A 24,098-nucleotide genomic window follows, 5' to 3' on the forward strand; every position below is an offset into this window, starting at 1 on the left:
GTTCTCTCATCTTCCTCCTCCTCCTCCTCCTCCTCCTCCTTCTTGTGTTCGTGTATATCCATCTCCATTACCTTCATGTACACGAGCTCTCCTCATATGCGTTCTATTCTTGCATCCATTTTCAACACCAGACCGAGGCAGGAAAAGAGCAAATATTTATCGAGCTTTGAGGCCGCCAGTATCATTTTGTCTTTCTGGGCATTGCTGATTGGCCGGCCTGAATGGCTAAGCTTCTCTGATTAGGGGATGGAAAGAGAAAGGTCGGTGCGTGGGTTTTAATTAGGGCACCCTCCTTGTGATCCGTCAGTCCCGTTTTCTTTCACCACTTGACTAATGATAGGTTTTTCTTTCTCTCTTTCCGTTTTCTTCGTGTCATCTATTTCCCGTGTTCTTTATCCCCATCCGTCCTAGTCTGCGTTTTTTTTTTTGTTTTTTTTTGTTTTGTTTTTGTCTACTTTTATTTATTTCTTTTACTCGTTTGTGTTTGTGTATGTCTGAGCCGTATGTCTGATTGTGTGTGTTTGTATCTCTCTCTCTCTCTCTCTCTCTCTCTCTCTCTCTCTCTCTCTCTCTCTCTCTCTCTCTCTCTCTCTCTCTCTCTCTCTCTCTCTCTCTCTCTCTCTCATTATATACATCATGTGGGATCTGAAACTGATTTAATCACAGATAACATTCTAATCCACATTTTTCTTTACTCTCTGATCCGAGCAATAAACGAAAAGTGCTCTGTTGTATGAGAAATAATTAGTATTGATATGTAGGTAGTGAAGCGGGCGAGTATTCAGACGAAGAGATGAAGTACTTTGTTTCCTCTCCAATCTTTTTATTTCCTAGTCTTCCAAGGTTTCCATTTTCTTTTCATTTATTTCATCTGAGTTTTTTCTTCTTTGCCTTCTTTCCCTTTCTTTTATGTTTCTTTCTTTACATATCGTTTAAGTATTCCTTTTCTTTCCTGTCTAGTTTCCCCGTTTTCCTTTATTGCGTCTTAAATCTTACTTAACTCCTTTTTATACTTTGTTTCTTTCCTTCCCTGTCATCTACTTATCCATCTATTGTTTTCCATCTTTCATTGATTCCCATTTTTATTACATATCACTAAACTCGCATTTTCTTACGTTTCTTTTATCTTGTTTCTTTTATTTTCCTCAATTTTCCTTTATATATTTTCTATTTTCGTCGAGGGGGAAGTAATAAATAGGCAGTTAGGCGCTGAGGCTCATCCCTTTAATGCAAACTTGTAACTTTAGTGTAGACGGCTTAATGAATCTCGCAGAAACAAGTTTATAACCATTAATTTTCGTGGAAGATGAACAACCAAGGTACAGGAAGCTGAAACGAGGCCTCTAAGAATTAAATTTATGTTCATTAATATCGATGTAGATTAAATTAACTCTACTCCAGACAGGATCAATTAGCCATCGGAGACGTAAGGTGAGGATCATTAATTTTGATTTGAGGGGAAACAGGTGGAAGGCGGACAGATGAAGGGACGCAGCGGTACGTGGGAAAATTAAAAAAAATGAAAAAAATATGCAACTCGCTAAAAGAAAAGACAAAGTAGGAAAGAATGATGTGGAGAAAAAAATAAAAAAGAGGTAAAAATAGAAGATGATGAAGAAGAAAAAGAAGAAGAGGAAGAAAAAGACGAAAAAGAAAAGAAAAAGAAGAAGAAAGAGAAAAGCACCAAGTCGGTAAATTAACGTGTAACACAGATCATTCACAGAAGAAGAAGAAGAGGACAGAGGGAAAGGTGGAAATATTCTGACGATTATAAGTAAAAGAAAAAACAATCATTTTGCATCGTAGAACAGAGAGAAGAGATTGGAACAAAAAAAGATTGGAAATCTCTACACAATAAAGGAAAAAACTGACAAATCATTTCATGCGTAGAACAGAGAAGAATTAGTTAGGGGGGAGGGAAGGCAAAGGTGGGGAATGAACTGATGGGGATGGGAGAGAGTGAGGGGAGGGAATGGTTGGGAAGGGAAGGGTGGGGAAGAGTAAGGTAGGGGAGGGAATGGTGGGGAAGGGAAGGGTGGGGAAGAGTAAGGTAGGGGAGGGAATGGTGGGGAAGAGTAAGGTAGGGGAGGGAATGGTGGGGAAGAGTAAGGTAGGGGAGGGAATGGTGGGGAAGGAAAAGGTGGGAGAGGGAATCGTGTGGGAGGAAAAAGTGGAGGAAGGAGAGGGGGGGGAGGGAAAGGGGGGGAAGGGAAAAATGGAGGGAAATGTGGGGAAGAGAGAGGTATGGGAGGAAAAGAAGGGATGGGAAAAGTCGGGGAGGGAATGGTAGGAGAGAAAAAAGTGGGGGAGGGAAAGTGAGGGAGGTAAAGGTGAAGAGTGACGTCAGGGTATTTAAATCAGGTCCCACAGGTATGTCCCTCAGGTGTGTCACGCTTTTTCCTCGTCACACGAAGGCGCCTAACTGAAATGAGACTAAATAGAACCACAGACTTATGCAGAGGAGATTCACGCTTCCTCGCCGTCTTCTGCTGCTGTCCGTGCGATGATTTTGTATTCCTCTTTCTGTGTGTTTTAATGTACTTCTTTTTCAATTTTTAAAGTTTGTATTGTGAGGTTAGAGCTTATTATATTTTCTTGCAGTTTTTTTCTTTCTTTTCTTCTTTTCTTTTTATATTGTAATGTATTTTTTCTATATTTTACGGCCATTATTACTTTATTTTTTTCTTCTTAATTTCATGTATTTTTTTCTTTTCTTTTTATATTGTATTGTGTTTTTTTTTTTTTTTTTTTACGGCCTTTATTACTATATTTTCTTCCTCTTAATTTCATGTATTTTTTTTCTTTCTTTTCTTTTTATATTGTAATGTATTTTTTTCTGTTTTTTAAGGCCTTTATTTCTATAGTTTCTCACCCGCAATTTCATGGTTTTTTTTTCTTTTCTTTTTATATTGTAATGAGTTTTTTTCTGTTTTTTAAGGCCTTTATTTCTATAGTTTCTCACCCGCAATTTCATGTTTTTTTTCTTTTCTTTTTATATTGTTTTCTGATTTTTTCTGTTTTTTAAGGCCTTTATTTCTATATTCTCTTCCTCTCAATTTTTTTATTTTTTTTTTACTTTCTGTCGACTTTACCTTGTTGTTAACTTCTTTCCCTTTTACTGTATCATCTTCTTACTCCTAATTACCTCCTTTTGCGCAAGGTTTTAAGCTCGCTTTTACATTTTTTTTTTTTCCTCTGTGCAGCTTCGAGTATTTATAATATTCTTGTTTCGTTGTTGTTTTTCTGTTACGCTGAGCACTTGGTATTTTTTTTTTCATTTCCTTTCACTTTTTCTTATATAATGGACTGAGATTTTGAGTTTTCGTCTTATTTTTTGCGTTAGTGTCTGCGTATATTTCATAGTTCTGAGCACTTCCTATTTTTTCATTTCACTTCATTTTGAGATTTTAAGATTTTGCGTTTTCATTTTTTTTTTCATTTTTTCATTTAACATATTTCTTACGTCATCGTTTTCTTCTTCACAGCTTTGAGTATTTATTTCTTCTTTTTCCGTTGTGTTTTCTTCGTTTTTAGCACTATTTTTCACTTCGCTTTCTTTTGTTTTTTTTCTATAATGAACCGAGATATTGAGTTTTCCTTTTTCCAGTTAACATATTCCTTACGTCAGCGTCTGCGTTTATATCTTTGCGTCAGTCGAGAAGGTGTGACGTCAGCGAGTGGAGGAGTTATTTTTTGCCAGTCACTCTGATGGAGGTCGTGTGTGTGTGTGTTATACGGTTGCGGGTCCTTCGAGGGTGATAGAAGGACAATAGGGGGACACTGGACGGGGCTCACGCATTCTATTTTATTACTACGGCCCGTTGTTTCGAGGCTCATCAGGGTTATTTTCGGCTCAGCGGCCATAAATCTCTCGTGTGACCGCCCGTTATAGCCGCCCATTACTCATCTGGTTTGCAAATAGGCGTCTTTCATCCCCTTCTTCCCCTTTGCTCCTTTATCTTTATCTTTCTCCAATTCATTTTCTTCCTTCCCTCTCCTCACCTACCCCCCCCCTTCATCCTCTTCCTTCCCCATTCTCCCCTTCATCTCCTTCCCTTGCTTTCCTCTCCTCCCCTTCTTTCTCCCTGATCCCCTTGATTCCCTCTTCTTCCCTTCTTTCCTCTTTCATCCTCTCCCTTCCTCCTCCTCCTCCTCCCCTTTCTCCTTCCCACATCTCTATCTTCCCCCTCCTCCCCTTCCTTCCCTCTCATTCATTCATTCCCCCTCCTCTCTTTCCTTCCCCTCATTCCTTTCTTCCCCTCCTTCCCTTCCTTCCTCCTCATCCTTTTCCCTCCCCTCCTCCCCTTCCTTCCCCTCCTCCCCTTCATCCTCTTCCTTCTTCATTCTCCCATTCCTTCCCCTCCTCCCCTTCCTTCTTCCTCTCCCCTTTCCTTCTCCTTCCTCCCCTTCCTTCCCTTCCTCCCTTTCTTTACCCCTCCTCCCATTCCTTCCCTTTCCTCCTGTTCCTTCCCCCTCCTTCCCTCCCTTCCCTCTCCTCCCTTTCTATTCCCCTCCATCCCCTTCCTTCCCTTCCGTCCTCAACCTCTTTCTCCTCAAGGCCATAAACATCAATCAAAGTTTCGTGGTAAAAAATTATAGATAAAAAGAAGACTAACTTGACGGAACAAAAATTACCTGAGACTCTCCACTCCGTTACAATAGTTTCGTGTAGTTAAAAATTCTGACACGCTTATGGCTGAGAAAAAAATATAGTGGCCTTTGTTAAGATGTTCCCTAGTAAAGACGGATCTATTTTCTGCCCCCTTTTTGTAAGCAGATGTTTGTGGGTTCAGTTCGCATTGAATTTAGCGAAGAGAACCTGGGTATCGGTTCCTCTATACACAAACCAATCTGATATGAATCTATTGAACACTCGCAGCATGAAATTAAACCTTTGGGACTAAATTATCCTACCTTACCTTGTGGAAGCAGCGGTTTGTGGGCATTATTAGTAGTATATTATGTCGAACACCTCCTCGGTCTCCCTTACCATAAAAAGATAAGGATAAAATGTCGGCACTAACAAATGCAGAAGACGCAGAATAATTAGCATCATTTAGAGACGCAGATCCTGTCACCAATTATTTATTTATTTCACAGCAAAGGGGGCAGCACAAGGGCACAAAAAAAGGAAACAATAATAAAAAAAAGCCCGCTACTTGGTCCGCTACTTGTTTATATTGTCTGTCTTCTTTTTTAATTTTACTTCTATTTTTTTTCATTTCGTCATGCTTGTTGCTCTCATTATAGTTCCTAGTTTCATCTTTCGACCCGTTTTCCTTCTCTATTTTTTTATTACTTCCTGTCTCTTATATTAGTTTTCCTTATATAATTACCTTTCATTTGTCTTTTGAGTTCGTGGGCCACCTGGCGGGTCTGAGGCTGAGGCGTTACACATGTTTCCAGCGCCTCGAAAAATGCAATGTAGAAAGAGAATCAGAAACAGAATAATCAGCAACATTGGAGGATGGGATACTCTTGAATGGGGTTCGCGGGACACCTGTCGACCCCAAAGGCTGAGGTGCTAATGGTGTACACAGCGCCGCTAACACTGATGAGGCTGCAACGTGGAAAGGGAATCAGATACGGAATACTTAGCAACACGTGGAGGATCGGATTCTGTTGACTGGGGTTCGCGGGCCATCTGTCGACTCCAAAGGCTAAGGTGCTAATTGTGTACCCAGCGTCGTGACCACTGATGAGGCTGTACTGTGGAAAGGGAATCAAACACGGAATAATTAGCAACACGTGGAGGATCGAGTACTGTTAAAGGGAGTTGACGAACCACCTGTCGGCTCTAAAGGTTGAGGTGGTAATGGTGTACCCAGCGCCGTGACCACTGATGAGGCTGCAATGTGGAAAGGGAATCAGATACAGAATAATTAGCAACACGTGGAGGATCGAATACTGTTAAAGGGAGTTGACGAACCACTTGGCATGTCTGAAGGCTGAGGTGTTACGATTGTCCCCCGCGCTACGAACTCTGCGTACCTAGAAAGGGAATCAAATACAGAATAAGCATCAACACCTGGAGGATTGAATGCTGTTAAATGGAGTTCGAGGGCCAGCTGGCGGGTCTGGGGATGAGGTGCTACAGGTGTTCGCCGCGCCAGGTGCACTGATGAGGCTGCGTGCGGCTCCCTCAAAGATCGATATTTCTCGTCCATTGCTATTGACCGAGAGCTTGTTGCCTCGCTGTTCATTTTCTCACTCAGCCCCTTCCTCCTCCTTTTCTCCCTCACCCCCTTCCTCCTCCTCTTCTCCCGCACCCCCTTCCTCCTCCTTTCCTCCCTCAGCCCCTTCCTCCTCCTCCTCTTCTCCCGCACCCCCTTCCTCCTCTTCTCCCGCACCCCCTTCCTCCTCTTCTCCCTCAGCCCCTTCCTCCTCCTCCTCTTCTCCCGCACCCCCTTCCTCCTCTTCTCCCGCACCCCCTTCCTCCTCTTCTCTGCACCCCTTCCTCCTCCTCTTCTCCCTCAGCTCCTTCCTCCTCCTCCTTTTCTCCCTCACCCCCTTCCTCCTCCTCTTCTCCCGCACCCCCTTCCTCCTCCTCTTCTCCTTCAACCCTTTCCTCCTCCTCTTCTCCCGCACCCCCTTCCTCCTCCTCTTCTCCTTCAGCCCTTTCATCCTCCTCTTCTCCCTCAGCCCCTTCATCCTCCCTTTTCCTTCCCTCACCCCTTCCTCCTCCCTTCCCTCTCCTCTTCCAGTGTTGTTTTGCCGTTCATATTTTTCCTCACCCCCTTCTTTCCTCCTCCCTTTCCATTGTTCGTTTTCTCCCTCACCCCCTCTTTCCTCTTCCCTCTTCTCCCTCACCTCCTTCCTCCTCCCTTACCTTCCCTGCTTCATTTCCTCCCTCATCCCATTCCTCCCTTCTTCCCTTCCACTGTGGGCTTGCTGTTCATTTTTTCTCTCACCCCAATCCCCCCCTCTTCCCCTTCTCTGCCACCCCCGTCTTTGTTTTCAGTCGTCTTAGTTTCTTCTTGCCATTCTTTCATCATTGGTAATTATCGTTTGCGTTGTCTGTCTTCTTTTTGTCGTTTTCCGTCTTTATTTTCTTCCTTTCGTTGTGTTTGTTTGGTTTTATCATCGTTACTAATTTCCCCCCTTCACACCCTCTCATTTCCCTTTGCCATTTCTTTAGTGCTTCCTGTCTTCAATATTAGCTTGTTTGTTTTATAATTACCGTCCATTTTCTTTTGATTTCATCCCTCGTCTTCTTCTCCTTTCCCCGTCCGTTCCTGTTACTTTACTATTACACACACACACACACACAACCTCCCCCTCCCCCTCCAAAATATACACACACACACAACCTCCCCCTCCACCCCACACATAAACACACACAACCCCCCCTCCCCCCCCCACACACACACACATAATCACCCACACCCACACCCAGGAACAGGTATGAACGCGGAGGCACACCTGAACACAACAATCAGCGCCACCTGTAGGCAAGGGTGAAATTTCATTATAAGCGGAGCCGAAAACAGCCCGGCCAGGTAATGATGAATCTCCGGTAAGCCGAACGCGAGGAAATTAGATTATGAGGAGTCGAAGGGAAAATCGAAATGAGTGAAGATGAATGAGGAAACGGGGTGGCGGAGGACAGAGAGAGAGAGAGAGAGAGAGAGAGAGAGAGAGAGAGAAGAAGGGAGGAAGGAAGGAAGGAAGGAAAGAAGGAAGGAAGGAAGGAAAGAAAGAAGGAAGGAAGGTCGAAAGGAAGGAAGGAAGGCAGGAAGGAAGGAAGGAAGGTAGGAAGGTAGGAAGGAGAGTAGGAAGGCAGGTAGGAAAGAAAGAAGGAAGGAAGGAAGGTAGGAAGAAATAAATAAAAGAAAGAAAGGAAGGAAGGAAAAAAGATAGCCAAAAATGATAGAGAGAATGAGTCAAAGAAAAAATGGTACCAGGTAAAAAATGAAAAGCTAAACTTAACTGCAGAAGGAAAATGAATAGAAAAAATAACAATATCCTTTCGCGATATGATATTGTGACAACCACGCAGAAAATAAATGTTACCAGATAAAAAAAATAAAAGCGAAACGTGAATGACGGAGAAAATGGAATAAAATAATATCCTTTCTCTCAGTACGCTTTATCAGTAAAAATGAAATTAAGGAAACAAAGAAACACTATCCCGCGCGCACGCGCGCTTTCTCTGTCTCTGTCTATCAGGGTTGTTTTGATTTAAATCAAGTAATTTAAATCAACTTAAATCAGAGTAAAAAAAATCATGATTTAAATCAAAATTAATTATACTAAATTTGTTATATATATATATTATAATATATATATATATATATATATATATATATATATATATATATATATATATATATATATATATATATATATATATATATATATATATATATATATATATATATATATATATATATATATATATATATATATATATATATATTTTTTTTTTTTTTTTTTTTTTTTTAACTTCTTGGCCTATTGCGCCGATAGAAGAAGCCCGGTGGATCCTGAGTTCCTGATGGTCGGTCCAAGGCTTCTTCCCGGTGGGGCCTGATGGTCGGCCCAGCCCGTTCTGGCGCAGGCGAGTGTTTATAGTGGCGCCATCTTGCATTGGCTCATGCTGCCCTCCCGGAGCTCATCTTCAATCCTAGAATCTAAAGTCCGGGTGGATAGGCGGTCTTCTGGACAGCATGTGGGTAGTTTTAAGCCATTCGGCGGCGGCTGAAAAATCCCAGCTTGGTGGCACCGGTCGGGGATTGAACTCGCGTCCTCCTGTAGCTGTCCTGTATAAAGTCAGGCACCACTGAATCATTGCCGTCTCTTACAAGAAAAATATTCAAAAGCATAAAAAAGTGAGGTCTTTTTGTTGATAATAACAATAAATGTAATTTTGAAGTTTAATGAGCTTAATTATTTTTTATGCAGAGTAACATGATTAAATCTAATTTCTTATTAATATGGTAAAAAGTTGACAACACATAAATAGACAAGTTGGCAACTTTATGATTTTCATGGCTACTAATGTTTTTTATGTGAAAAACTCATCTTGGGTAATGTATATTAAACTATGGTTTCATTTAACATTGACCAAGTTTAATACAAGAAAATGGCCTCATAGGACTGAAACAAATAATCAGTGGAAACAAACAAGGATTAATGCCAAAAAAAAATTCATTTAAATAAAAAAAAATCGATTTAAATAAAAAAATCTGATTTAAATCAAATAAATCGATTTTTTTTATATTTTTAGAAAAAAATCATGATTTTTTCCAACCCTGCTGTCTATCCACCTATCTATCTATCTATTCATCTATGTATCTACCTATCTATCTATCCGTCTCTCCTCTTCTTTCTCCTCCTCCTCCTCCTTCTCCTCCTCCATTCACCTCGGACAAACTCGTATAAAAGGAAAGAAAGAGCCTTCGTGCACTCCTGGAATGTAATATCTGAGTGTGAAAAAGCCAAAACAACCATTCCTCAGCAAGACTCGAAGCTATAAACCCACTGAACTGTTATTGCCTCCAGCAGTGCGAGTAGTAGTAGAAGTAGTAGTAGTAGTAGTAGTAGCAGTAGTAATAGAGGTTGTGGTGGTGGTGGGCTTTTTTTTTTTTTTTTTTTCATCGATATGAAGAAAGAATGTGTCTGGGTCTTGTCTTCAATTATATAATTATTTGTTCCTTTTTTTTAGATGAATGATTCTCCTCAACAATTTATTTTTCTTCTTTATGAGTGACTACCCAAAGTGTGAATGAAAATAATAGTTATATGGTGGATTTTTATGATGTACTTTATATGATAACACGTCAATTATTTATTTATTGCATTTTATTTTATACCCTCTTGAACTTTCTTTTTTTTCTATTTTGTTTAGTATTTTTAAGTAAGTTTTAGATATACAAAAGAAATCATTATATTCGTCATACTTGTTCTCCTCTTTCTGTTCCTTATCCTCATTTTATTTTCCACTCTCTTCCTCCTCATCTTCATCATTACCAACATCATCATCATCATCACCATCATCATCATCATCATCATCATCACCACCACAGTCATCACTAAAGACAACCACCAACGTCATAACTCAGGCTCATTAGCTACGATCACACACACACACACACACACACACAGAGAGAGAGAGAGAGAGAGAGAGTGTGTCCCCCCCGCTCTGCATCATTTCTTCAAGGCCAGGAATTGCCACGCGACATAATTTCCTAAAAGCGTGATTGAGGGACAATTGCATCGCCGGAGATGAGTCGCTCGTGTATCAGAATCAGGCGCCTCACCGTCACTCGCCCGAGATTGCTTCCCACGACGACCCCGCCAGGTGTTCGCCCGCCCATTTTACCTGCCTACCTGGGGAACGCTGGCAGGGAGAACTATGGTGGTCTTCTACTTCTTTCTTTTCTCTCCCTTGTAGATTTAAAAAGTAGATTCAATCTTTATATCTCCTTATGTTGAATCCTTCCTAGAACGATCGATGACCCAGGCAGGTGTTAGCCCTCCCTTACCTGCCTACCTGGGGAAACTGGCAAGGAAATCTATCGCGATCTTGTTGTTCTTTTCGATCTTGTATTCTTTCTAGGTGTAATAACTAGATTCACACCTTACTTCTCCTTTTGCTGAATCCTTCCCATGACTGCCCAGGTGTTCGCTCCCCCCTCCCCCATCTTTACCTGCCTACCTGGGGAAACTCTGGGAAGGAAAACTGTGTCGGTCTTCTTGTGCTTTTTGATCATGTATTCTTTCTACGTGAATGTTATAACTAGATTCAAACCTTATTTCTAATTTTGCTCAGTTGTTTGCCCTCCTTTACCTGCTTTACCTGGGGAAATTCTGGCAAGGAAAACTATGGTGATCTTGTCCTTTTCGATCTTGTTTTTTTTTTTTAAGTGCTGTGTATAGCGACCGGTAGGCTTCTTTAAGGGGCCTCTTGGACGATCTCAATTCGCTAGTGGCGCAGGCGAATTTTATTTAAAGTGGCTTCCGGGGTGTATGACTTGCTAGGCCCATGCTGCCCCCCGGTGATATCCCTGTAGATGTAAAACCTAGATTCACACCTTTTTTTCTACTTTTTGCTGAATCCTTCCCCTGACACGTGTTCGCCATCCCCTTTCTTTCGCTACGTTGGAAAACTTGATGATGGAAAATTATAGACACGTGGTTGTTTATCTCGGAATCGTATTTCTTATATATGCAAAGTAAGCTGGCTGCCTTTCTATTTGCTGAAACTGTCTTTGCATTTTCTCTTGTCTGACTGAACCTGAGCAAGAAAACTGTGGTGACCTGGTTGTCCTTCAAGTTTGTGTTCCTTGTAGATGCAGTTTTTACATGCTTTTCCTTGCCGAAACAGATGTTCACACTCCTTTACCTGCCATTACCTGCGACAACCAGAATAAGGAAAACTGACATTTGTTTGGTTGTTTTTCTGTTGTGTAGTCCCTGTAGTCTGTTTTGAAAAGGACCAGTCACCGTCCCCTCTTCTAAGACTTCTTTCTACGACGGCTGCCATTCACTCACTCTCCCTCACCTGCCAACACGAGAACACTAGGAGCACCTGGTTGTTTCTTAATGCTTCAGACTGTATTTTCACACACCTTCGGCTCATAACAAATACTTCCAAAGGCCAGAAAGGAAATTAATTGGGTTCTAATGAATGTTCTTCACGTTCACAGTTCAGAAGCCTTGTCAAACTATCACCAGGTTCATGAAACTTACCATGACTACCCACAACCTCTACGAAAGCCTTAAAAAATGTGGGCGTGTAAGCTCCGAAATGTTTTATAAAATGATCTTTGATGTTTCCACCCAGTATTGGTTTTAAAGGGCAAACGAGATCAATTTCCGAGCCTTGTCACAATTCAGTATATAGTGTGGGTATTCTCGCTGCCCTCACCTCGACCTTCCAGTAATTTACCGTCGCTCGTGTGTGATGTTCATTTTTCATCGCCTGCTAATTGGCCGCGCCGTGCCTCCGCCGGGACTTTGAAATTTTGAATATTCGGTCCTGTGAAAGTGTTATGTGTGGAAGGTTGAAGGGAAGAATAGATGGGGGCAGGGGGGGTGGATAGGAGTGAATAAATGACGGATGGGTGAATAGTTGCACGGCTCGGGAGTTGAATAAGTGGAAGGTCGCAGTAGCAGGTTAGTGGATGATAAAGGATGAATAGATGGATGATTAGGAAGTCGAGAGATGGGAACTGGGGATGGATGGGAATGAAAAAATGACTGATGGATAAATAGATGCATGTTTTGGGGGCTGAAGAAGTGGAAGATCGTAGTAGAGGGTTAGTGGATGATAAAGGATGAATAGATGGATGATTAGGAAGTCATGGATGGGAATGAAAAAATGACTGATGGATAAATAGATGCATGTTTTGGGGGCTGAAGAAGTGGAAGATCGTAGTAGAGGGTTAGTGGATGATAAATGATGAATAGATGGATGATTGGGAAGTCGAGAGATGGGAACTGGGGATAGATGGGAATGAAAAAAAATGACTGATGGATGAATAGATGCATGTTTTGCGGGTTGAAGAAGTGGAAGCTCGTAGTAGAGGGTTAGTGGATGATTAAGGATGGATAGCTGGTCATTATACGTAGAAGGATGAGGAGAAGAAGTAGGAGCGGGGGTAAATGGGAATGAACAAATGACTGATGGGTGAATTAATAGATGTTTGGGGAGTAGAAGAAGTGGACGGTCGTAGTATTGTGAGATGAAAAAGTGGAGGCCGCTGGTGGTTGGATACATGAATTGAAATGGGTTTATCAAGTGGATGGAAATAAAATACATACTTGGATGGGACAGTGCTGTGGAAATGAGGGATTGAAATAGCTTGTGGGGAAAAGAGAAAGCCAAAGAATGTGTGGAAATTCAATACCAGAAAGGGAATACAATTTTGGCGTGAAATTAATAAACGCTCTCTTGTATTCCCATAAGCAGTGATGCAGCTGACGGGCGGCTGGGCAGAATATATTGAATTATCGAGTCGTAAAAATGACGGAGTATTAAAAATTATTTATATATATACATGGCTACCTACTTCCACGTAGACTTCCAAGCGGTAGTGGTGATAGAATTTGCAGTGGTAGTAGTAGTAGTTTTAGTAATAGTAGTAGTAGTAGTAGTAGTAGTAGTAGTAGTAGTAGTGGTAGCAATAGCAGTAGTAATAGTAGTAGTAGTAGTAGTAGTAGTAGTAGTAGTAGTAGTAGTGGTAGTAGTAGTAGTAGTAGTAGTAGTAGTGGTAGTAGTAGTAGTAGTAGTAGTAGTAGTAGTAGTAGTAGTAGTAGTACATTTGACTCGTATCTTAAAATTTTCCTCTAAGAATGTGGAACGTGGTGACATCTTTATATGTTCTTTCATATTAGATGAAACATTAAGTGGTCCTTGTGAAATGGCGGAAAAATATTACCTTCGGTTTGACCTCTTCTCTTTAACCTTCTCCTTGGGGTGGAGTTAGTCAGGGCCAACAGCAGCAGCAGCAGTAGCACGCCGGCGGCGGTGTGACACTGAGAATACCTGCAACTTTAACCTTTGTAATTAGATTAACTTCAGCTACCCAGTTCATTATGCTGCTGTTTCTGTTAAGTGATGCAATAATAATAATAAAAATAGCAATAACAATAATAATAATAGTAATAATAATAATAATAATAATAATAATAATAATAATAATAATAATAATATCACCACTACTATTACTACTACTACTACTACTACTACTACTACTACTACTCAAAAAACATTACCAAAAAACAATAAAGCAGAGGCAGAAAAAACATGAACAACAATGACGCTTGGAAATAAGAATGATAAAAAACAAAAGCAACAATAACAATAATAAGAGCTGCCAGCAACCCAGCAGAAACAAACAAGCACTATTAGGTCGCATATTAAGCAGAGTAGTGTCAGACTCGCACCCGGGGAAAACATATTACTGTCAAACTCTTAATGAATGGCCCAGCGAAATTAGTCACCCGCTCATTAACGCGCGCACTCACACACACACACACACACACACACACACACACACACACACACACACACACACACACACACACGCACATACACGGGATCCAGTTTCAAGGCAGTGTGACGTGGTTAAAAGAAAAAAGTATATGTTGACCCAGAAATATTTTTGCCTCAATATCCTCTATTTTTGGGGCGTTGGAGGTCACATGAATAATAATAATAATAATAATAATAATAATAATAATAATAATAATAATAATAATAATAATAATAATAATAACAAAAAGAAGAAGAAGAGGAAGAAGTAGAAAATATTAGTGAAAAAGTCTAGGGAGAAAAAAAGATAAAGAAAAAAAAGATGATTATGATGATGATGATAACAGTGGTGACGATGATAATGATGATGATGATGAAAGAGAAGAAGAAAGGAGAGAAAAGAAGAAATATATAAAAGGAAAAAGAAGAAACGAGAATAATAAGATAATAAAAATAAGAAGAAAAAAGTTAGTGTTTTCCCAAGAGAGAGAGAGAGAGAGAGAGAAGAGGCCCTCGCCGTTTGATCAAGACACCTTTGTCCCTCGACCTTGCCAATAACACCCCCTCCCCCCTATTTTTCTTTTCTTTCCCTCCTCTCCCTCCCTCTTTTATCTCTCCCTTCTCCCCTCCTTTCCTCCCTACCTATCTATCGTGTTTCCTCTTTTCCCCTCTCCTTCACCTTTCCTTTACTTATCTTCTCTCCATTTTTACTTCTTCTCTCTCCCTCCTTCTTTCCCTCTCTCCTTCAATCCCTCCTTTTATCTATCCATCCTTCCATCCCAACATCTCTATCTATTGTGCTTCCTCTCCTCACCCATCCTCTCCGCCCCTCCTTTCCTCCTTTTCTCTCCTATTTTTCTCTATTCTCTCTCTCTCTCTCTCTCTCTCTCTCTCTCTCTCTTTATTTTTTCCTCTCCCCCCTTCCCTCCCAAGCTCCCTCCTACTCTGTTAACATTTTCCTCCTCCTCCTCCTCCTCCTCCTCCCCTGTCCCATCCCCCCATCCTCCTCCTCTTCCTCTGTCTCTCCTTTACGCTTCTCCTCCACTTTTTAATATTTTTTCCTCCTCTCCTTTCCTCCGTCTCTCTTCACACGTCTTATTAAACTTTATATGTCCTCTCTTCGTTCTCCAACTTTGGGATTTCTCCTCTTCGATCTCTCTTCTCTCCTCGTCTCCATGGCTCAATAGTTTCTCATTTTCAATCCTCTCCTTCCTATTCATTCCTTTCGGCTAAGTATCATCTCCTACTTCCAGTCTTTCTTTTTTTCATTCTCATTCCTCTATTTCTCCCCTTTTTCCCTGTTTACTTTGCCTCAATAGGTTTTTTTTTATCATTCATTCCGTTCCATTCTCTTCATTTCAGTCTTTATTCTTAGTTGTTCCTCTTAGTTTCCTGTTCTCATTTTTTATTTCTCATTCCTCTGTTTTTCGTTATTTCTTATTCTCTGCGCCTCAGTAGTTTCTCATCTTCACTCCTTTCCTTCCTATCCTTTTCTTTCGTTTTATTCTCCGTTCTTAGTACTCGTTTCCTTATTCCCTCTTTTATCCAGTTTGTTTGTTTTTGTCATTATTCTGTTTCTCGTCTGTGTCACTATTATCCATGCCTCTATTTCTCTCTTTCACTACTCTCATTCGTATCCATTTCCTTCGTTTTAGTTCCCGGTTTTCCTTTTTTCTTTCTCTTTCCTCTGTTTATCGTCTCTATCCTTGCTCCATGCTTCTCTCTGCCAGTCTGCAAAGAAGGAAGAAAATAACACCGCAAAAAAATATATACAGACCATGAAAAAAAATTAAACACTCTTTCTTTGGGTATTTATAATATTTGGCTTAAAGAAAATGGGTTTATAACTGCCAATCATGTTCCTGGATCAGTAATAGGCCGTAAGTATGACTGATGAGCGGACTGGAAGAATATTAACAGATACTTTGCATTCTTCATCGGCCGCTCGTGTTCCAGGATTGAAAAAGAAAGAAATCATGAACACTCGTGAATAAGAAACGAGAAGAGCTTTTGCGTACTGATGGATCTATCAAGGCATGAGTCTCGGCCGATAAATTACGTGATTGAAAAGTTGGTTATAATTAAAATGAGGAGGAGGAGGAGGAGGAGGAGGGAGATTATAGGTAAGAGGGAAGTGTGGAAGAATTAGGAGTAGGGAAAACTGGCTGATGAGGAAAGGAGAAGGAAGAGAAGGAAAGAAGAGGAGAGGTGGAAAGGAGGTGAAGGTTGAAAATGAGGAAGAAAAGGAGGAAAAAGTAGGAAATAGAAAAGAAAATGCACGTAGACCCGAAAAGCAGAGATTGAGGTGGAGGAAGAAGAAAAAATAGAAGAAGAAGAAGGAGAAGAAGAAGAAGGGAGATTATAGATAAGAGAGAAGTGTGGAAGAATTAAGAGTAGGGAAAACTGGGTAATGAAGAAAGGGGAAGGAAGAGAAGGAAAGAAGAGGAGAGGAGGAAAGGAGGTGAAGGTTGAAAAAGAGGAAGAAAAGGAGGTGAAGGTTGAAAAAGAGGAAGAAAAGGAGGTGAAGGTTGAAAAAGAGGAAGAAAAGGAGGTGAAGGTTGAAAAAGAGGAAGAAAAGGAGGTGAAGGTTGAAAAAGAGGAAGAAAAGGAGGTGAAGGTTGAAAAAGAGGAAGAAAAGGAGGTGAAGGTTGAAAAAGAGAAAGAAAAGGAGGTGAAGGTTGAAAAAGAGGAAGAAAAGGAGGTGAAGGTTGAAAAAGAGGAAGAAAAGGAGGTGAAGGTTGAAAAAGAGGAAGAAAAGGAGGTGAAGGTTGAAAAAGAGAAAGAAAAGGAGGTGAAGGTTGAAAAAGAGAAAGAAAAGGAGGAAAAAGTAGGATTTGGAAAAGAAAATGCACGAAGGCCCGAAAATAAGAGATTAATGTGGAGGAAGAAGAAAAAGAAGAAGAAGAAGAAGAAGACACAAAGGGAGGCAGGGGGAGGGAGGGAAGCCGGCGCAATGTTTCACCGAAATGAGAGTCGGGACGCAAAAACGAAAATGGGTCTGGAGGACTGTTGAAAAAATGGTCGATTGTTGCCGCGTCGTGTGTGTGTGTGTGTGTGTGTGTGTGTGTGTGTGTGTGTGTGTGTGTGTGTGTGTGTGTGTGTGTGTGTGTGTGTGTTTAGTTTCCGCACAGGCTGAGAATGTAATCAAGAATGAGAGTAAAATCTGAGAGAAAATCGTCGAAACGGAACTTGAAATTGATAAGAAATATGATTGTATTACGTTTTCATGTCTATACTTATGCATCTATGTATATGTATGTATGTATGTATGAATGAATGCATGTATGTTAGTATGCCTATATATATGTATGTATGTAGCTGAAATGAAAATGATTAGATGGATGTGTGGAGTAAAAAAAATGGATAAGATCACGAAAAGAAGAATAAGAGGAACTGGGAAGGTAGTGGAGGCATCGAAAAGGGTACATGAAAAGGGACTCCATGGGTACGGATTAGTGATGAGAAGAGATGATGCATACGATTGAGAAGAGTGATGGGTACATAGGGAGGGGGGAGGGAGGGACTGAGAGGGCAGGAAGAGGAGGGAAATAGAGATAGGAAGGGATAAATGAAGGGGAGGGAAATGTAGGGTGATGAAGGGAGGGATAAAGGAAGCGAGGGAGAGAGAGGAAGGAAGAAGGGAGAGATAGTGGTAGGAAGGGATAAATTAGGAAGAGAGAGAGAGATGGTGGGTGAACCGAATAAGGAAGGCTTGATAGAAACAAAGCTCCCAGAGGACGATCTGTACGATTGGGGGGGGGCTTAAGAGCTGTCAGAAACATGGACGCCACATAGAAGGGAAAAGAGATTGAGAGAAAGAATAATTATATACGTACGTATGTATATATGTAATAATGATAGTAATAATAATTGTAGTAATAGTAGTAGTAGTAGTAGTAGTAGTAGTAGTAGTAATAGTTATAGTAATAGTAGTAGTAGTAGTAGAAGTGAAAAAGAAGTAGAAGAAGAAGAAGAAGAAGAAGTAGTAGAAGTAGTAGTAGTAGTAGTAGAAAAAACAGAACAAGAAAAACAAGAACAACAAAACAAGAAGTAGAAGTAGATATTTTTTTTATTATAGTAGTGTTATATCATAGTAGTAGAAGTAATAGTAATAGCAATAATGATAATAATAATAATAATAATAATAATAATAATAATAATAACAACAACAATAACAACAATACTAACAACAACGTTCTCCCTCTCCCCTACAGTTGCCAGTCCGCCCGAGAAGAAGAAGGACTCCTCGGACGACCCAAGTGTTCCTCCGCCACCCACCAGCAAGAATGGACAGCTCTCAAGTAAGTATCCCTCCACTTATCTTTACTTCTTCTTTCTTCCATTTTTATCTTCATCATTTTTTTCCTTTTCCCGGGCGGAGTAGAAAAATTTGGGCGGCTTTTCCGATACCCTACGCCCCTGTCCACCCAGCAGTGAATGGGTACAAGGTATTAATCGGGGGTTGTGTCCCGTCTCCTGGGATCTGTTACCTTCTCCTATAATTCCTTCCCCTTCTGTCTCTCTCCGGCATATGACCACAGATGTTGCGCCGACTAAACGATACTTTCCAACTTTCCCTTTTCATAATTTTCCTCCTCTTCCTCCAGTTCCTCCACTCACTGTTTCTCCTTTCTTTCTCATCATTATCCTCGTTTCCCTTTACTTTTCTCCACTTCTTCTCCTTTCCTACTGATTTTTTCCTCCTTTTTCTCTTCCTCTACTTATCTCCACCTCATCTCCTTTCATCTTCACAATTTTCCTCATTTTCCTCCATCTTTTTCTCCACTTTTCTCCATTTCTCCTTTCTGTCTCATCATTATTCTTCTTTCCCTTCTTTTTCTCCACTTCTTCTCCTTTCCTACTGATTATTTCCTCCTTTTTCTCTTCCTCTACTTATCTCCACCTCATCTCCTTTCATCTTCATAATTTTCCTCATTTTCCTCCATCTTTTTCTCCACTTTTCTCCATTTCTCCTTTCTTTCTCATCATTATTCTTCTTTCTTTTCTTTTTCTCCACTTCTTCTCCTTTCCTACTGATTTTTTCCTCCTTTTTCTCTTCCTCTACTTATCTCCATCTCATCTCCTTTCATCTTCATAATTTTTCTCATTTTCCTCCATCTTTTCCTCACCTTTCCTCCACTTCTTCTTTTTCCAACTTATTTCCTCCTCTTCCCCTTCCCCTCTTATAATTTTCCTCATTTTCCTCCATCTTTTTCTCCACTTTTCTCCATTTCTTCTTTGTTTTTCGCATTATCATTATTCTCCTTTCCCTTGACTTTTCTCCACTTCTCCTTTTCTACTTATTTTTTTTCCTCCTCTTTCTCTTCCTCTCCTTGTCTCCACCTCTTCTCCTTTCATCTTCATATTTTTCTCATTTTCCTCCATATTTTCCTCCACTTTCCTCTCCTCCTACTGTAATATTCTTTCTTCTTTTCCCAACTTATTTCCACCTCTTCCCTTCCCCTCTTATCATTTTCCTCCATCTTTTCCTCACCTTTCCTCCACTTCTCCTTTTCTCCTCCTACTTTAATATTTTTTCTTCTTTTACCCAACTTGTTTCCACCTCTTCCCCTTCCCCTCTTATCATTTTCCTCATTTTCCTCCATCTTTTTCTTCACTTTCCTCCAGTTCTTCTTTCCTTTTCGTATTTTAATCTTTCTTTTTTTTTCTTCATTTATCTCCAACTCCTATTTTTCTCCTCATATTTTCCTCCTTTTCGTAAGTTACGCTCCACTTGCCTTCACCTCTTATCATTTTCCTCCATCTTTTCCTCCACTTTCCTCCATTTCTTCTTTACTTTTCTTGTACTATTCTTTTCTTTTTCCTCACTTATCTCCAACTCCTCTTCCTCCATTTCCTTTCACTAATTTCCAGCTCTTCTCCTCTCCCCTTATTTCCACCTTTTCTTTTTTCCTTTACTTGCACTTATCTCCTTTTTCTCATCTTTTTTTTTCCTCATCCACCAATTTTATTTTACTTTCCTCCAGTTTTCCTTTTTCCCTCCGAATGTGCTTCTTCCTCCATCTTTTCTTCCACTTAGCTCCACCTCCCCTCCATTCCTAATTATCATTTTCCACCTTTTCCTACTTTTACTTCCCTTTCCTCCACCTCCTTTGTTCCCCTCCTTATTTCTTTCTTTTCCTATATCTTTTTTTATTATATTCGCCTCTATCTCTTTCTATTTCATCCTCTGCGGTTTCAATTTATTTATTTTTCCCTCTAGTTCTTTTCCTACTTCATTTAATCTTTTCTTATTGTTTATTGATGTATTTACTTGCCCTTATATTTATACATTAATAATATATACCTCAAACACACACACACACACACACACACACACACACACACACACACACACAGAGAGATTTACAAGGATTTACATAGAAAATCAGACCACACAGACCCCATGGTCCAGACTTGGTGGTCTGTCCTTAAACCTAAGTGATTTTACATTAATCAGAAGACTCCAAAACGTTGCATTTCTACTCTAGTTGATATTAAGTTGAAGGAAGTGACGGTCGAGCTTATTTTTGAAGGAGTCAATCGTGTTACACTGGACCACTGATGATGGGAGCTTATTCCATTCTCGCACTACAACGTTGGTGAAGAAAAATTTGGTGCAGTCTGAATTTACTTGTCTACATCTGAGTTTTACGCCATTGTTCCTCGTGCGCAAAGTGTCATCGATCATAAACAATGTTGATCTGTCTACATTCGTGAAACCATTAAGTATTTTAAAACATTCGATCAGTTTTCCTCGGAGGCGACGTTTCTCATGAGAGAACATGTTAATGGTAGAAAGCCTTTCTTCGTAGGATTTGTTGCGCAAGGAAGGGATAATTTTCGTTGCCGACGCTGAACACCTTCTAATTTAGCAATATCCTTTGCATGGTGAGGAGACCAAACTGTACCGCATATTCCAAGTGGGGTCTGACTAAACTGTTGTAGAGCGAGTATTACATCTTTATTCTTAAATAAAAGTTTCTTTTAATGAAGCCCAACATTCTGTTCCTTTATTTGCTGCATCGATGCATTGCTGTGAGAATTTGAGGTTTGACGCGATTTTGACCCCAAGTCCTTGACGCATTGAACGCTTTTGAGTTTAACGCCGCGCATTTCGTAATCAAACTTTATTCCTCGTTCCAACTTGAAGGACCTGGCACTTGTCTACGTTAAAGGGCATCTCCCATCTATCCGACCAAGCTGAAATTTGTGCAAATCCTCTTGGAGAGAGAGAGAGAGAGAGAGAGAGAGAGAGAGAGAGAGAAAGAGAGAGAGAGAGAGAGAATGTATATATCAGAGTTTCCTCGCTAACTTAGAAATCTTCCTCCTCTTCCTCTTCCTCTTTCTCCTCTCCCTCGGGTAATAAAGTTTAAGCCGCTTATTCATCCATTCCCGGGAGACTTTTCTCTAATACAGTTCACCTGTTGCCTTAATTACCAAGTGCACGTGTGTGGTGAAGGATAGAGGAGGAGGAGGAGGAGGACGAGGAAAGAGAAGGAGTAGAGAGAAGAAGAAGAAGAAGAAGAAGAAGAAGAAGAAGAAGAGGACTAAGAGGAGAAGGAGGAGATGTAGTTGTTTTGGCTTTTGAATGAATAACTAATGATCTTAATAGTCTTCGTAAATGTTACTGTACGCGTGGTTCTGGTAAAGCTGACGTACAGAGAGAGGGGATTATAATTTATAGTCTCTCTCTCTCTCTCTCTCTCTCTCTCTCTCTCTCTCTCTCTCTCTCTCTCTCTCTCTCTCTCTCCGAAAAAAATGGTGTGAAGTCGATATTTCCCGCCCGCAAAACACTATCTACTGCATTCCCAAGTATCGGATAAGCGTGTAAGGGCGGCTGCGGGCGTGTGGAATGTAAGGACAGTGAAAGACGAGAGGCGGAGGCTGGAAGTGGTCTAAGCTTACAAAGGTGATGGACTTGGTATGTTAAAAGAGCCTCCTTGTGTTGAGAGCGAGATGAAAGGGCTGAAGAAGGAAGATGAGAGAGAGAGAGAGAGAGAGAGAGAGAGAGAGAGAGAGAACTAATCCACCGACCTCCTTTATTGAAATTGAGCTAAAAGAGATGAAGAAGTAAGACGAGGAATTGAAGATGAAAATGTATGAATGAATGAATGAAAGAGAGAGAGAGAGAGAGAGAGAAATACATTACCACCGACAGCCTCTCCTTCCAACACACACACATCTTGGAGAAATTGAGATATTCGACAAACAGGTTTTACGCATTCATTATTCTTGCGTGGCCGATACATTTAAGCGGAGAGAGAGAGAAAAAAAAAAGAAGCTGAGTTACCTGGCGTTTCTCCCCTCATTAGTCTGCGTCCTCTTACCTGTGATTGCTCCTCGTTTGGCTAATTAAGTGATTGCTCATGTAAACGACAACAAATATATTCACAAACTGGTTCCAAGGTGGGGCGGACGTAGAGAGAGAGAGAGAGAGAGAGAGAGAGAGAGAGAGAGAGAGAGAGAGAGAGAGAGAGAGAGAGAGAGAGAAGAATGAATGAATGAATGATGGAAGGAAAGAGGAGAGTGAAAGAAAGAAAGAAAGAAAAGAATAAACGAATAGAGGAAAGAAGGAAGGAGAAAAGGAAGGAAGGAAGGAAGGAAGGAGAGGAACGAAAGAAACGTAAAAGAAAGAAAACGGGAAAGATAGAAAGATTAAAGTAAAAAAATATAAAGAAAAGAAAGATAGGAGACCAAAAAAGGGAAAGAAAGTAAGGAAGAGGTAAAAGAAAGAAAGAAAGAAAGAGTGGTAAAAGAAGATAGAAGGAGAATGAAGAAAAAAAAAAGAGAAAACTCACTGTAAAATAAAGAAAAAGAAAAACGCAAATTCAAAGGCATAACTAAAGTAAACGGAGCCCCTCAACCAGCTGGCCACTCTCGTTCCTATCGCCCGTAGACTGGTGGAACGAACTGGTAGGGTGTGAAGTGGACATCTTACGTAGCCTGCTGAAGTGTTTACGCGTGCAGGAGGAGGAGGTGGAGTAGGTGGAAGAGGAGGAGGAGGAGGAGGAGGGTTGTATTGTAAGGAAGAAGTGGCTACGATTCGTTTGATGATAAGACGTCTGGTTGTGACTGAGTGGTTCAAGAAGAAGAAGAAGAAGCGGAAGAAGAAGAAGAAGAAGAAGAAGAAGAAGATGAAGAGAAAGAAGAAATAGAAGCGGAAGAGGAAAAAACAGAAGAAAAGAGAGAAAGATAAGGAAAAATAAAGGAATAATAGCAGAAAGGGAAAGAGGGAAACTAGACAGAAGAATCAAAGGAAAGTAAGAAAAGGAAAGAAAGGGAAAAAATACGAAAAAGGAGAAAGTAAAAAGTTTAAGAAGAGCACCAATTTGAGGAGGTGGAGGCTTAGAGGAGGAAAAGAAAAGAAGTGGAAGAGGAGGAGGAGGCGCAGAGGAGGAGAAGAGGAGGAAGAAATAGCTTGTAGGTTGTTGAGGGGGATTGACGGAGTGATGAAAGGGAAAAAAGAGCAGAGGAGAGGAGAGGGAAGGCTGTATCGCGAACACTATAGCCCGAGAATCTGTCTTTCATACCTTCGTTACCTGAGGCTAAGGAAGCGAAAATAGAGAGAGAGAGAGAGAGAGAGAGAGAGAGAGAGAGAGAAGGAATTGAAGAAAGAATAAACGAATAAATGAATGAATGAGTGAATAGAAAGAAAGAGAAACAGAGAGAAAGAAAGAAAGAAAGATAAAGAAAGAAGGAGAAAGAGGAAGAAAAAGAAAAGAGCGATAAAAAATAGAAAAATAGAAAAGAGAGAGAGAGATATGTTCCTTTCATCCTCGATACAAATGTTTTTCTGTTACAATTCGCCTGATCTTTCTCCGCGTCCAGGTGACCACACAGTCAATCCTCTTTTCCCCTCCAGAGCAAGGGTCCCTCACCATCCTTCGGCGCTCCAGCAGCAGGACTCTGAGCGGCCGGGGGGCTCGCCACTCCTCAGACGGCGATCCTGCAGACAACGTAGACCTCCTGCAGGATGCACTTCCCGCCGTGGACACGCCTGAATCCTGTGAAAAGGCCGCCCTTAGGTGAGAGTCCTACTATGGCCTTCCTTGTTGTGGTTTCATCCTCAGATAACTTTTCTTTCGCTTCCTTGGTTTCCTCGTCCTTGTTTTTC

The 24,098-nt window shown here is 40.7% G+C and overlaps 1 protein-coding gene across 5 annotated transcripts in view; it reads left to right on the forward strand.

Annotated features, from left to right (window-relative positions):
• Nucleotides 1-24,098, forward strand: part of LOC126997061 (dual specificity calcium/calmodulin-dependent 3',5'-cyclic nucleotide phosphodiesterase 1A-like) — a 191,899-nt gene that overhangs the window by 124,598 nt on the left and 43,203 nt on the right. For all 5 annotated transcript variants that reach the window (XM_050858099.1, XM_050858102.1, XM_050858103.1 and 2 more), the window contains exons 3-4: nucleotides 18,196-18,282; nucleotides 23,847-24,009. In XM_050858099.1, the coding sequence (XP_050714056.1) occupies nucleotides 18,196-18,282; nucleotides 23,847-24,009 (250 nt within the window). The remainder of the gene's footprint in view (nucleotides 1-18,195; nucleotides 18,283-23,846; nucleotides 24,010-24,098) is intronic.

This window comes from Eriocheir sinensis, chromosome 11 (assembly GCF_024679095.1).
Source record: "Eriocheir sinensis breed Jianghai 21 chromosome 11, ASM2467909v1, whole genome shotgun sequence".
NCBI classification, from domain to species: domain Eukaryota; kingdom Metazoa; phylum Arthropoda; class Malacostraca; order Decapoda; family Varunidae; genus Eriocheir; species Eriocheir sinensis.